At 33.9% G+C, this 16203-nt stretch overlaps 1 protein-coding gene across 1 annotated transcript; it reads left to right on the plus strand.

Moving 5' to 3' along the window:
- The first annotated feature begins 2969 nt into the window (after nt 1-2969).
- Nucleotides 2970-15977, plus strand: LOC110453578 (opsin-5-like). Its single transcript, XM_021502557.1, has 5 exons — nt 2970-3162; nt 11322-11504; nt 13354-13461; nt 14541-14866; nt 15711-15977. Exons 1-5 carry the CDS (start codon nt 2970-2972, stop codon nt 15975-15977), a joined length of 1077 nt encoding a protein of 358 aa, XP_021358232.1.
- The last annotated feature ends 226 nt before the right edge of the window (nt 15978-16203 follow it).

Consider the following 16203-nt stretch of genomic DNA (forward strand, 5'->3'; position numbering starts at 1 on the left):
GTATAAACTAGAGTGTAATTAATTTTGGTTTATTGCAGAGAAATTCAATATAGATATTGTGTGAATACAAGGGTGGACATTTTAGTTGAAAGATTTATACAATCATTATTAACGATATAACTAATGTTCTCATATTTGCCTCAATATAAAAAGCATGAGATGATAAATTTCTATCATATACTGACACATTTCGTATAATATCCTATTCTCATGATTTTTTTTAAACTGAACAGGTAACATACTTCATTTATTACTTAAGTCAAAAACGAAATTCCCCCTCCCCCGACCAATATGAAGAAAGAACATACATGTCCGGAAATTATTAAATGGATGTTAGGCAAATTGTTAAATGGAGCCATTTGAATTTTGAATGGGCTAACTAATAACAACTTTCGGTATATTTATACAGATTCGTTGTACAACCAAAATATAAACATACCACATAATTATAAAAGAAATGATATAAACCAATAACAGATTATATAAAATAAGGATTTTTTATTCTAAACATAAATTGTTCGAGCTTTCCATTATACATGTAAAGAATCGGGAACAAATCATAGCATGACATCACTTTTGAACTATGACGCAAATTTCTCCACATGCTAAGATAGTTTGTTTGCATTGTGTGATTAACCAAACACCCCCCGATGTTGTTTTGAACGTCACTGCTAGGAATGTCATTCATCTGTTAACCATTAACATATTGTATAAAGGTCACAGTTCCCTGCAAGCATATTTTCAAAATTGCGGTAATGCGCATGGTGAATTCCGTCTTTGCATATTGCAGAGTTATCTTCTCTTGATAACAGGTATTGCTTGTTGCGTCACTTGTTTAAGAGAGTAACGTCATCAATTTTTGAGAAAACGACGTAATTTTCTCACACAAACCAATGACGTAACAATCAATACCTGCTCCCAAGAAAAGATAACTCTGCAATACGCAAAGACGGAATAGGTTTGAACGGAGGTGTTTTGCATATAATTTTAAATACTTGAAGATATACATATTAATCGTTTGATACAACGATTATCAAATATGCTAATATATTCAATTTGTTAATTCGTTAATTTGTTAATGTCTAACAAAAAAATGTCAACAGATGAGGGGGCTACTCAAGGACAAGTTTGAAGTATCACATTTGTATCGCATTGGAAGACATTTGTATCACATCGAAAGATATTTGTATCTCATCGGAAGGGAAACACCTCCGACAACCCATCCATATTATAGTGATAGTGTGCCGATCTGATTTGATAAGAAGAAACGCTATCGCCTAGCGAGTTAGAAATTGCTCGACCTATAGTTTGTAGACGTGTGCCAGGCAGTGGTAACAAAATGCTGATTTCTTGGATACGGCAGTGGTCACTGTAATACATCGCATAAGGCTTAACACAGGTATAGAAAAAAGTATGCCATGGACTACTACATAATATGCTGATCATATCTGTATTCGAAAGGATGTCTTTGGGTGCGAGAAAAATATCTAACTGACCGTTCTCATATACAGATATATTAATATTTGATATGCTAGAAACAGGGACAATTCGTATAACATTATATTAATTAATAATAAAAATAGATGCACAACATCAAATAGAGCAGGAAACAAAAACAAGATTTCCACAGATAGCGGAGAAGTAACAACTAAAAGGTAGTAGTTCGCCTTTGTTTTGTTTTTTTTCGATTTCGTATTCAATTCTGTTACTATTTTCATCTCAAGACTTAAGTGCCGCTATAGATTGGAAAACTCAAGGTTCAAGGTTTCGTCAATTATTGACTACATGGTGACCGTTTGATAGCTTCCTTTTGTCATCGAATGATTACAGGTATGTCTAGATTGCTTGGGCATCGTTTAATTGTTTCCTCTTTGTCATTTAATGATTACAGTTATGTTTATATTACATGGGTATCGTTTAATGGTTTCCTCTTTGTAATTTAATGGTTAATAATTTTTCGATTACATTGTAACCATTTTATTGTTTCTTCTTTGTTATCGAATAATTACAGTTATATCTAGATTGCTTGGGCATCGTTTAATTGTTTTCTCATTGTCATTTAATGATTACAGTTATGTTTATATTACATGGGTATTGTTTAATGGTTTCCTCTTTGTAATTTAATAGTTACAGTTATTTTTAGATTTCATGGTGACCGTTTCATGGTGACGTGCTATGTTACAAAAAATGTGAAGATTACATGATGAACATTCGATGGTTCCCTTTTTGTCATCTAATGGTTAAAGGTAATTTTAGATTACATGGTTACTGTTTGATAGTGTCATGTCGTGTCATCTAATGGTTTAAGGAATCTGTAAATTACATGGTTATCGTTTGATGGTTTCCTCGTTGTCATCTAGTGGTTAAAGTGATTTTTAGATTACATGGTAACTTTTTGATGGTTTCATGATATGTCATTTAACGGTTTATTGATCTGTTTATTAACATGTATTTATCATGTCCTAGTAACAATGATAAGTAGATTACAATGTTGTCCTTGGATGGTTTCCTGCCATATTTTACAGTACCTTCTTGCTATATCTGAAAAGATCAAGTTTGTGCCATGCTCCAAACTGGCACGTGTAGCGTCTGATAATGACCACACAGCAGTAGCCTCCTCCTATCACACGCCAATGGATTATTGTAAGATCAGATGGGAAAGGCTTAACGATCAGTGAACACGAATTTAAGCTACAATAATTAAATACCTGTAAGCATGATACTTTTCCCTAATACGCTTTATTGTTAAATATAGCATATGCATATTAATCTTTGTATAAGCGTGTTACAGTGAACAGTCCACCGACAGTCACCCACATCGCTCGTCAATTTGCACCTTCCGCCCTGAACGGCCGGCCGCACAGGTACTGGAATTACATTGTATGGTACGACAGATCTTCGTGACAATGGCATCATTCTAGCAAACATCGTCGGACGGGAGGTGCGCTCAGTGAATAGCTATGCAAACGATGGATATACCATGCCTTTGTACAGGGATACCACTATACGAGGATTACTATGTGAACGATTCAAAACTTGCCTTAAATACATCAATTGACGTGGCACATATACACAAAAAAGATGTCATGGATTTAAGTATATTTTATTCGAAGCTATCCCCAGTGGAGGATACCCTTGTTGCCCTTTATCTTGGAGTTGTAGGTACGTATCTTTTTCATTTCGATGAAAACAAAACAAAACATTTCTTATCTTTTACATTTGTTATTAATGATCTGCGATTTATTCTTAGGTTAGACTTAAGATGGTTTGAAATTGGTTTTGTAGAAATTGTGCAAAGCAATGTTGTTGTGTTAACGAGAACGCTTACACGATACTACATACTTTGAGGCTTTTAGGTTATTTAATCGTGCACTGTGCAGTTTGTGAAATTCTTCTGCTGGATAACCGAACTACTCGGTAGTGAAGCGGATGAAAAACCTATCAATCAATCAATCAATCAATCAGTTTGTGAAATAAGGCTCCAGCCATCAATAGGTCATTTAAAGATTGTTATCTTTAATAAGCTAAATATATTTGTTTATTTGTAATCATTTCTTAATCGGAAATGTAACGAAACTAATTTGTTTTTGCGATAGAAGTAGACTTACTTACCTAGTAATATAATCTACATGTCATCTCTATACATGAAAAATACCTAACTTCTTAAATTTAAATGTAAATTAGATGCACCATATAGGAAGTTTGTAAAACCTATAAATGAGTATGCACATCTAAATTAATAAAAAATAATTTTATGCTACACATGGTCATATTGATGTATTGATCTCAAAAACATTGTAAAACATACGATACCTTACTTAAAAATGTTTTTTAGTTTAAAACAAAGTTTCATACTAGACCGCTTTGGTTTATCTTTAATCATAGAATAGGTTTTTGGACAAGGTCTCTTAATTGATAACACAAGTAACTACCTATACTTAAACCTATCATGTTTTTCTCCTCGTTTTGAATATGAATATGATGATAATATTAAACTGCATATGAGCGTACAGAGAAATTGTTGATATTCCAAAAGAGTCTTCTAACGAGCATTATACTAATCAGTCCAGTCGTCTCATTTGAAGGTATTATAAAATTAGCACAGATGGTACAGGAACACTGATTCAAAATACGCTCGTTCGGTCTGAAAATCGAATAAATCTGGTTAATTTCAATAGCGGATAATACAAAATTCATAACACAATGCTCCTGGACGATGTCGAGTTTTGTTAGTAGGAAAACTTTCTCTGAAAATCCTATTCTACGGCGACAATGGATATTGAACCGTGGCCGATTGCTTAGTATTTGCATATAAATAAACACCAGTCTTGTGACATTAATGCAATCGAAGGAATACATAGAATGTACAACATTTGATATAGCGTCCTATCTAGCAAGCATAAGCCACTCTAACGCGTTTTACACTACATAGATATACAATGAGATACACATATCTTTCGATGTGATACAAATGTCTTTCAATGTGATACAAATGCGAAACTTCAAATGAATACAACTAACACATACATGAATCAATAGAATTTTGAGGAATCCGCAGGAGCTGCCATATCAGGCGCTTACTACTAGTCATTTACCACCTGGCTAATATCTCCATATGTGTAAAAGCCTGCGTGTGTGGTGGGGATGTATTGTGTTCAGTTTGTAGTATAACCGAACTTCTTGAATGCCACAGCACAGATACCGCAACAGCAATCCCAGACCATTTTCTACTCCACCTGGGTAGTTGGAGTTGTGTGGGCAGGAGAAAAACACTTTCTCTGAATATTACATGCGTACGACCAGTCCGCCCATAATATAAATATAGAGAAACAATGAATACAAGTTAAAATCTATCGCCTTAACATGCAAGGAAATATAAAATATAGGTGGATACTTTGCATTTTAAGGTAACAGAGGAGGAGAGGGAAAGCAGGAAGAGAGTTTTTTAACTATCAATCCATTTAAAGATGTCGCTTGGATAGTGATTAGATGAATGATAATTGTTGACATATCTGCTAGGTCCAGTTCTGTAAAGGTTACAACCAGTTATGAAAAACCGTTAAAGCAGAATCGGCAAAATCAATGTAGCAAACCTTGAGGTTATTAAAGTCGATAAAGGTTTGTGAACAATATCATGATACATCATAAGTAGGTCTATATTAACAGCATAGCGTCTTACCACAGACAAATTTCGAGTGAATTTCAGTGCTCAATTTATCGACGATAATTTGTTAAAGAAAGCGTGTACTAGAAGTGTATCTCTGGAGCTTTGATCAATAATCCGGAATCTGAATACCACGACCAACGCAGTTTTGTGTATGTAGATATCTAAGCAATAAAATAACAAACCAGTTTCCGTGTCGCCTAGATGCCAATTAAACCACACTATATGCTGCATAAGACTGTGTAATGTTAGTTTTTCTTATTTTCATTAAAAATGTTTACCCTCGAGAAATGTCTTAGAACGCGAAATAAACTGTGTCCGTGGTGATGTAATGGTAGACGGTTTAAATAGGATTATTCGACTGTTTGCCAATATGGAATCTTACATGCACATATCGATAAAGTGAAGACTTAGATGTATAGATCATTCGAAGTAATGTTACTCCTACTTCAAATAAATAAATTGATATAGAAAGGTAAATGAAAGGTTTAGAATATATATGTATACCTTAGATAAATTCATAAAAAACCCGTCTTTTTTAAAGAAAGTTCAATCACGACGATTTTTTCTGTTACATCCACTATTTTTGCTATTGTTTTTTACATACATGTACATAACATGAACACTTCCAATTTATTTTGACATGATATATTTTTTTTATGCCAGTTTGGTTCATTGTTACCTCTGTTAAGAAAACATGCTTTACGAGTGTTATCACTTTTTGCCTCTCTTTACATAATTAAACTGATGATGATTATAATTAATGCTCTTTTTACGTGTTACTTTAAGCTAATTTTATGTATACAAGTCCAGAATAAGCTTCAGCCACAGGGTCAACCGTAGAAACTGATTGTTCCAAAGTCGCGTTAATCATCCTGTGACATAAAAAAATTCGATGTAAGTAAGAAGTAAAAGACCGCTTATTAAACAATTTATCAAGACTATGCAGAAAGTCATACAAACTAAATAATTACCAAACCATATGGCCGTTTCGCCCAATTAGGACTGATAAGTGGTACCATTGGCCAAACAAATGAAAAATTTGTAGAAATATGACAAAATTGGAACTATGCCAATCAAACTTTGTAAACGTTACAAATATATTTTCGCATGCTCATGTCTTCCATTTTGCTTTGATTTTCTCTTACTTCCTTTTGTCGTTTTATTATCAAATATCTATTTTCAATTTTGTTCTTATGTAACAATTCGGAGATATTTGAGATAAGAGGCAGACATGATAACTGTAGCTATTACGATATCAAACATTCTATCAAAACTGAACATGACGAGGTAAAAAGCAACGTCTTTGGCATATCGAAGGCGTGTCTTTTTATGGTTCATATGTCGTTAAATATAATTTGATGCTAACTTTGTAGGTCAGTTTTCATGAAACAGTTCTCATGTTTAAGCATGAAGTATATGCTCAAGTTGACGTTCTTAGCACTCTCTTTAATCACGTGTCATGGTCAAAAAGTAAAGTGTAGCATTGACTGTATTTGACAGTAGGTCTTAGCTAACATTGACAAACTATGATTTTATTATTAATCTATCACGGGCACACGAAATTGGGCTTGAGCACAGAATGTAGGTTGACGTTTTCATGAATACGGGTCCCACAGAATTTTTGGTTTGAGCATGATAACGGTATTATGATTACGAGCACGATATATCACGGTAAAACCTTTTCCGGTTACATATATATTTTTACATCTTGTATATATATTAACATGTTTCGGAATGTGTTTAACACTTTAGTGTAACCATAAAACAGCGCGAACAGATTACACGTCATGTGTGTTATGCCACAAGAGTGATGTGTATTCCCTGTATTATATGTAAGCACTGGTACAATGTTGATGTTTTTGACGATTGTATAAATAAGATTCTCTATGACAATCCGTAAACAGCAGTTTCCCCTGTTATAGTGGCTGCGAGGTAAACGCCTGTATTTCAATCCATTATGTATCTAGATTATAAATTACATTCTGCACTCTTTCAGCAAATTACCTTTTTTTTTCCGATACGACCGGAATATTAATGAAAATTGGCAGAGAAAATATTGAAGGTTATGAGAAATTTCTTTTCTAGATAATGGATTAATGTCTAAAATGTAGAATACTGTCACTATTAATCGGGTGCGTGATTATTTGTATTTTGTTATGGATTTTGTTTTTATAAACAACACACTTCCTGGTTATTGATTTTTAAAGTAAAGTTTTGTAGCAAATTGAAAAGGAAATCCTAATATCAGAAAGTACAATTATACCAAAATGCCATCACACCCTGACAAATTCGAAATGGCAAAATGGATTCTTGCATCATCGTGGCAGATTATACTGTACCGTTGATGCGATACAGTTATAAATATGCTAGATTTGTTTAACTCCAGACTCCGAAATCCCATACAAATGCTGACACTTATTTCAGTAGGGAATAAAAATGTAAAGACCGTTTCTAGTACTCGTCATATATTTCGCCAATTTTTCCGCTGGTCCTGAAGCGTTGTAAATATGTACATTGTACTTTCGATTGAGTTTTATACGATTCCTAGAAGTTCGAAGTCAAACAAACAAACAAACTAGAACAAAAATAATTCTTAGGTACAAAATACTATTCGAGTAACAAAAGATGGAGGTTTTTGTATGCTTGTCTTCTGATGTAAGATATCAATTAAACAATCACTAGAAACAGGAAAACAAACTATGTTTTAGGATGCAGAAAGCCATACAAAGACAGTATTTTCTGCATTGTGATAATTTCGATCACTAGTGTATTGATTTAAAAAATGCTGTTTGAATGAAATATTCCATCAAAGATTTCTAGAGGAAAGCTGGACAAATTTGTAAAAAATATTGTTGTTCGATTCAAGAAACAGAACAGTACTAGAAACATAAACTATTTTGAACATGTCTTGATTGCAAACGCCGACATGCAGTCTGAGACCATTCAGTAGACAGCACACAACAAGCAAGTGTGTCAACAAGTGTAATGTTGGCATTGAGTATCAAACCAAAGTATGGTTTAGGGGCACGGAGGTAATTAAGCAATGGACAGCTATTGATAAAATTTACTCAAAATAGCATATGCATGGCAGGTGTTTAGTCTCATCTGACGTGAAGATAACACGTGTTAAAAACAATTATCACTCGATATTTTTCATTCTTATTAGATATGATGTTCTTAACCATTGTCATAGCTATACAACGAAACCACCTCTTCTGAAGAATCATAAGGCCTAGAGTCATTATATTTGGCACAGAATCTTGATAATGTTGCAAAACACAACTATATCGTATTGCATTACCTCAAATACCATACGTTTTTAATCACCAAAGTGTTCGTTTATTTCCCTTACACCGTTAGTGTATTGTATTGTACCCGGTACTTTTATACCGGTGGTTTATTTTCTCTACAACGGTTGACCTTACAGGTCAACTCGTTTTCATACGTCTTCCTGTTGGTGCTTCTTTATTTTATATTTTATAATATGTATTTTAATACCCTGATATTACTATGATTATTGTGAGGAGCTCTTTGTATTGATTTGTGCTAACACTGAGGACGTGAGGCATTCTTGTATTAACATTATATGTAAAACTAATTTTGAGTGATGTTAGTTCGTTTATAAATGTGCGTATCCATGAACAAACTAAATGTCATAGAAACTTTCCATCCGACTGCAAACTTTGGAAAAGGTTAGCTATAAATGTTTGCATCTGACAGAGTGGGCGACATTAATTTCAAATGCAGTCCAAATTCATATAAGACATACGATTACAGGATAGCAAACAACTATGCTGGAACAGAAGTTCAGGTACGAAGAAAAAGAAAAACAGGACAATATCAGATACCTTAATATATATATCTGGATACTGTTTCATTTGTCTCCTTGTTTATTCTATGATATGATGAACATGTTGCTTAAAAATACCAGAACAATTTAGAAATTTGAATATAGTACATGTAGCTATCATATTTTCCCTTTTTTCTTTCCTTTGCTTTCTTTACAAGTGATTTTACTATACGTAGCAGCAGTTTGTAGGATAACTCACTAATTGATGACATAATTACATTTTTTATGAATCTTCAGAAAATATGCAAAATTGCCATTTTTAACGTTAATGTTTAATTATGTTTAACTTAGACATGTAATCTGATGAGATGGCAAATGATTCTAAGGCCCACGTATTTTTCCTAACATCAATGGGCATTACTGTCCATGAATACGCTTTAAATGCGAATTTCATTTGCATGTCGTAATAGGAATGGACGAGACAGAATTACATTTAATGGGGGTTGGTTCTATTTTTGTTCCTTTTAGGATTGGTATTGCGACAATTCTTCCAGTGTATCATTATGTAGTGTACTTAAAATGATCTTAAAATTTCAATAGAATTACAATACTTTGAATTTATCAAGCACATTACTTTAAAAGTTGGTATTATTACAGCAATGTTTACGATATTCGCAATATTCTTTTTTTACGCGAAAAATTCCCCCATGAAATTAATAACACATGAATCAATCCTTACAGTTTCATAATGAGCCACGATCACTTGATAATTATACATGGAAGCCGCGAAACAAAGCTTTCCATAAGATAGAAAAAAATTACACGAAAAATAAATAAATATTTTTTCACAGTATTTCTTAGTGAAGTTTTGGTCTCTCGTTTTCTTTTCCTTTTTTAAATTTACATGCATGTTTTTAACGCCAATTTCGCCAATTTTTCTAGATAAAAGTATTATGTATCAACACAATGATAAAGGACCTGCATATGTTACATCAAAATGAGCATTTCTGAGGAGACATTTTATCCAGATATTCCCTTTTTCTGTGTTATTAGAAGGTCGGTGTTTCTTATAATGCTCTTGTGAGTGCCTTGTGGTTTAATTGTCACTACCCGTGTTATTGCAAGCGTACTTAGATTCGGCTAAGATGTATATGACGGGTGTTATTGATGCCGCCTTACACGCTTATCCTTGCGGAACGCCTGGTCTTATCATCTTTGAACTTTGTCAACGATCTGCATAAAACTTTACCCTTTGTTCCGAGTTTGCCCTTGTTATCGATTTTGAGTATGAATTGGGTTTTGGTGACACTTCAGTATTCATTAGCTATTTTTCGTACCCAAAGATTTTGAAAGCAATACTTTTATTCTCTAACCAAATAGAAAAATAAGCACATAACAATTATATACACATTCTTATTAAATATCTAAGAATACGACACCGAAGAGACATATATATTATCAGGATCGACATTTCAATTAAGTTTACTCAATTCCCAAAATACAAAGCATAAATGCAGCGTTAACACAAAACAATCGCGTGTTTGTTTGAAGGTTTTGTTAGTGTTGAACTTTAACCCCTTGCAGCAGCAAAGGTCATATGATAAAGATGATGAGTTTAATCATGTATGATCAATCCTTTCCATTAACACTTCACTTAGATACTGTCATACGAAAAAAAATTGCGTAGGATTTTTCTTCTGATTTTGTGTATTATTCCAAAATCGGTATAGCAAAAAATCACGATTAAAGTACATGAAATGTTAATATTAGAAAAATGAGATTATCGATCTTTGTGATTATAGGAAGATCGTTATTATCGTTATCATTTACGACACATTAGAAGTGTGCCGTGACATGTCTCTGCTCCTTTTGACACCGGAAAGCGCTAGTAAACAGGCACACATTTTGTCATCAAGTGCTCAGTAAACTAGGTACATTTGTACCTTATCAATGATCTCTTGCCATAGAGATTTGAAATGCCTGGCATAGTTCATTTAATAACATTATCAGTATAACGCATGACCTACGTCTCTGTAACCTGTGCTATGTCATGACAACTTATGGAAACGGAACGTCATAAACGATCGACTTTGATAACAAACGTTTCGTTCTTCTTTTATCTCAAAAGAACAAACATCATCCTGACGATAGGTGAAGGTTGTTCATTTGAATGTAAACATGTCAATTAGCTCTCTTTCTATTTTTTCATGACATTATATAGGGGTGCAGTCAACGTAAGTAAGCACAGCTTTTTTAATACCATGGGTGCCTTTCAGACGTTGCTGCATATTATGCAAATTTGTTGTAATTACATTTTATACATCCTCATCAGGATAAATTTAAAGGTATGCTTTTTTATTGCAGGTGCAACCTCCATTTTCCTGAATGCGATGGTGTTATTTGTTTGCTTCAAGAAACGGCGAACTTTGAAGTCAATTGACTATTACATTGTGAACCTCGCTATCACTGATCTGTTTCTCCCCCTGTTTGGTTTCCCACTGGTAGTGACGTCATCTTTACAGCACGAGTGGCAGTTTGGAGTATATGGTACGAAATCACTAATCATATTTACTGTATCATGAACGTCAAAACAAACAACAGAACACAATATATTAATTGACATATTTGCATCAATATCAAAATTAAAAAAACAAACTATACATCATATCTTAAAAAAAGAAACATACGGAAAAATGAATTGCATCAAACTAATAGATGTTGGATCCATAACTCTTGCATTTGACTTTGCTACTTTCTTATTGCGATTCCTAGACATGTAACATTTTCAAATTGTATGACCACTATCATAACATTTTGAATGAAAGAAATTAAATTAAATAGTATGTATGCGTAGTTTGGAAATAAGTACTGAATGTGAAATTACGTGAATGTCACGATTAAATATTGGTAACATTTTGAAATACGTAGTCATTTGAAAGGATAATGCTTTACAAAATCCACATACTAAGTTTAATGCCTCTTTAAGTATCTTGGCGTCTGGTTCACGTTTCATGCCGGACGGATTAGGCAAGCTAACGCCCATTTTGGCGTACATGGTTATTGAACCTTCAAGCATAGAAATGATTTGCTTTGTTTAGAGTTAATAGCTTTGCGTTATATCCTTGTCGTGTAATGCTTATAGCTCAGATATTATCAGTCATTATCTCGTAGGATACATCATAGCTCAGATGTTGGAAGAAGCTTATCGCCTATGGCATATTATAGCTCAGATATCGCTCGAAAAATTATAACCATGGTGTGATATAGGTAAGATATATTAAGCCTTGTATCGCATGTTCTGTTAAATGTCGCTGTATCTCTTATAGAAACCAAAGGTCGTAATTGTTATTTGTGGAACTAGTTAATTCCTTAGTCATTTTCAAATTAATGTGACCGTTGGGGTGCATTATTCCATGTTCTCCTCACAGCTGCAGGAAGGGGACCGGGACAAAAATACAACTGTTGTTACCCATTGCATGTATCGTAGGAGGCGACTAATGTGTTAACCCATTGCTTTAGTGTCCTCTATTTTGGGACACAAAAGCGACCAAAATAATTCTGCTGCGCCTATTGCAATATTTGGGATCTTTATATTTCTTAATACTTCTAGCTACATTTTGTTTCCTAGCGCCTTTCTTGTCAACACATCACTTTTGGCTTTCATGTAGGGCGTTCGCCCAGGTGAGGAAGGCAATAGGTTCTTTCCCCAGACTAAGACATACCAAAGTCATTGAAGATAGTGGTTGTTATTCCTTGCTTAACGTTCAGCATTTAGGTGAATGACAAAAACTGGTTCACCCGTTTTCAGTATAATGTGACCGGGCGGAATGCTCTACTGGGTGCCTTCGGCCTGGTATTTCAGTGAGATATCTACTATAAAGTCTACATCAGATCCGCGCTATCACAAGGGGGAAAGCACACTAACATACCATGTCTCCTGCATACATACACGCAAGCACGCATACACTACACAGATGGAGGCACGTCTGTACATTACCTGAACTGTTAATATAACGTTAAACGTAATTAAACCAAACCAAATCTTATTACCTCTTTGAGCGGATTGCGGCATTGATCTGATGGAACAAACACATAACAATAAATTGTAAATGTGATGAAATATACATATAGATTAACGATTTGTTGTATTGTACCCTTCTATTGCCATTATACACTGACAGTCGATAAAAACAAGTTAATAATATAGTAATCGACAACCTACAAGGTATTGTATCAGGCTCCGTCATTAGGTTAGTCTAAACGATACGACTCTACCGTTCGCGTTAGAGGACCATGAGGGTTCACATATATTGGCTATACTTTTTTCACCACGACCTGTAAATGATATATCCCCAGTCTACGATACGATATGCATAATTCGTTACTTTTTTTCCAGGTTGTTACGTATACGGGTTTCTTGGTTTCTTCTGTGGAACAGTCAGCATATCAACGTTAGCTATGATGAGTTTCGTACGCTATATGAGCGTTTGTGAAATGCAAAAAAGTAAGTGTATTGAGTATTGAATGATTGATCAAGTTTACATTTTTTGAACCAAATTAAAAACACTTAATGTTTACTATACTTATTTTTGTGATAACCATATTTGAATCAAGAGAAATTATATTTGAGTGTTAATTTCCAAAATTACAAAAAAATAATTAATTGAAATTTGATATTGATTTGTCATTTTTTATAGTGATCATAATATTAATTTCAACGATCCCTCTAAATTAATAATTTTCGCTCACACAATTATTACTTATCATTATATAGATATTATTGATTGAAATAGTTGATAGTATCTCATTCTCATAGAGGAATTTTCTAACTGATTTTTGGTCATATGACATACTTTTTTTCCCGTAATTAGCGTCCATCCTTTATGAGCGACAATCATTGCCTCTCCCGTTTTTCGGTAGGATTTGAAATTGTATAGACCCCCTTCCCAACAATGACCTGACCAAGTCAATGATTTATCGAACCTATACTTGAATACAGACATGTATGTCTAGTGGTCATGGCTGGACCGTAAGGCGGGTAAAACCTCCTTCAATATCAAAATATTCATCAACACAGGAATGTTAAAAATGTCCCTCAGATATCCCATTTTTCAGCAAAAATTAGCAGTCTTTGACAGTTTTCCACCATAAACACAAAGGGACCCAATGGAATCGAAACAATGGAATAATAGAAAAATGAAACTTTGTATCAACTGGATATATATAAAAAAAATGCATCAATACATTTATCTTACTGACGTGTTTTGTTTGTTTGTTTTATTCGACATACAAGCACCTTAATATTTGGAAGTAGACTCGGTCGAAGTTGTGTCGAATGGTTCATCTCTAGTTTTCCGTTTTAGTGGTAGATTGCAGAATTCAAACTACTTGAATAGGTGGAATTTCTATAATTATCAACACTGAAATCTGTGTCAGAAAATAGCAACAAGGACTTGTCACGTATTTTCTTCTTTTAAAGAATAAGTTTAAAACACCACCTAAAACCCTTATGAGCCATCAACGTCTTTACTACTGTTGTATAATTGTAAAACGTAAGTTAATCTATATTATCTTTTGTTTCAGGTGTACATTTAACAAAGCATACATCAGTACTGGTGTTCTTCACCTACGTTTATGCGTGCATCTGGTCCATTCCACCGTTTCTAGGATGGGGTAATTATGGAGTTGAACCTCATGGCACATCATGTACATTAAACTGGTCCGGAAGTCGCTCTTTTGTGACTGTCATGCTTATTATGTGTATAATACTACCCGTCGTTATTATGACGTTTTGCTATGGACGTGTCTTACTATTTTTAAAAAGAAGTACAGACAATCTTAATAAATGGACTCCTCATCGACCTAATAGAAAGCATGCAAATAGAAAACTGGAAAGAAGTTTGATAAAGGTACGTTTTTTCTTCTTCTATTTCGCAAAATACATATTTTGTTTTAACTATTAAATTAAATGATATAATAAGTATGTTCCCTCTTTATAGTAATTGATACATGTCTTTTCGTTTGCTACGCTTTATTTTTACGTTAAATAACTGTATTAACCTTACGTACATATTGTTGCATAACAACTTACTAGTTACCCCTCAGGCTATGATAGATAACACATAAAAAGAAGCAATACGATGACGCCACTATCACATATGACGTCACAAAAAGCGATCGACATTGTGATTTTGTGCAAATCAGTATAAAATTGGGTCACAAATGCTGATAGCAAGTGTTTTTGAACATATCATAGATATAATGGAAGAAAACAAATCATTCCCCGCGATGGAACTTTGCAATCGTCGGGGCAGAATTCTTGAGTGTCTAACCTTCGGCTTGAAGCAAGGTCTGGGTTAAGCTGATTTTTCCCCTCGGATTGCAATTGCTCTGCCACATGCTCACTTTGTGTTAAGATTCTACTTAATAGCATGTGCATAGACAGCTAGAGAGAGGCATTGTCTCTTAGCATATTGAATAATAAAAATAACTAGCAATGACCATACATTATGTAGGACAATTTCTCTTAGATGATTGTATTTTAATAAGACTATGAAAGTATCTCAAGCGTAGTTTTATTACTAGACAGAACATCTTGCCAATGTCTCATTTATATCCATGCTTTAACGTAAATTGATGTTTAATTTTGGAAATGTTATGATATTTGAATGTTAAATCAAGCAATATGTATCGAAAAAACTCTGTTCATTGCTTAACATAACTAACCTGTTTGTTGTCATTTTCCTATTCCAGTTGACGTTTACAATGTGTGTGGCGTTCGTGGGAACGTGGACTCCATACGCGGTGTTTAGCCTGTGGACTGCATACGGAAACAAAGAGGAGATACCTATCAGACTCACACTATCCTCTATACTCATCGCAAAGCTATCAACCATCATCAATCCTACCATATATTTTGTGCTTAATCGAAAATTCAGACCTTTTATTAAACGTTATTTATCTATGCCTTTTCATGGTATTCTGAATTTGATAGGAGACAAAAGCAGTACTTCGGGATAGACAACAATGTTGGGCCAATATCGCGATTTATATTTACATAACACATCGTCTGATATATATCATATGTCATGAAAATAATGACGACTTCTTTATGATCTTGTTAATATAAGGTAATATTTTAACATATGTTTTTGAATGGAGAAAAACAAAACACTAAAACATGTCGATATTTACCTCGTTGCATGATATACAAAGGGCAGCAAAACATACATCACCAAGATAATTT

Source organism: Mizuhopecten yessoensis, unplaced genomic scaffold (assembly GCF_002113885.1).
Source record: "Mizuhopecten yessoensis strain PY_sf001 unplaced genomic scaffold, ASM211388v2 scaffold7461, whole genome shotgun sequence".
NCBI lineage: Eukaryota > Metazoa > Mollusca > Bivalvia > Pectinida > Pectinidae > Mizuhopecten > Mizuhopecten yessoensis.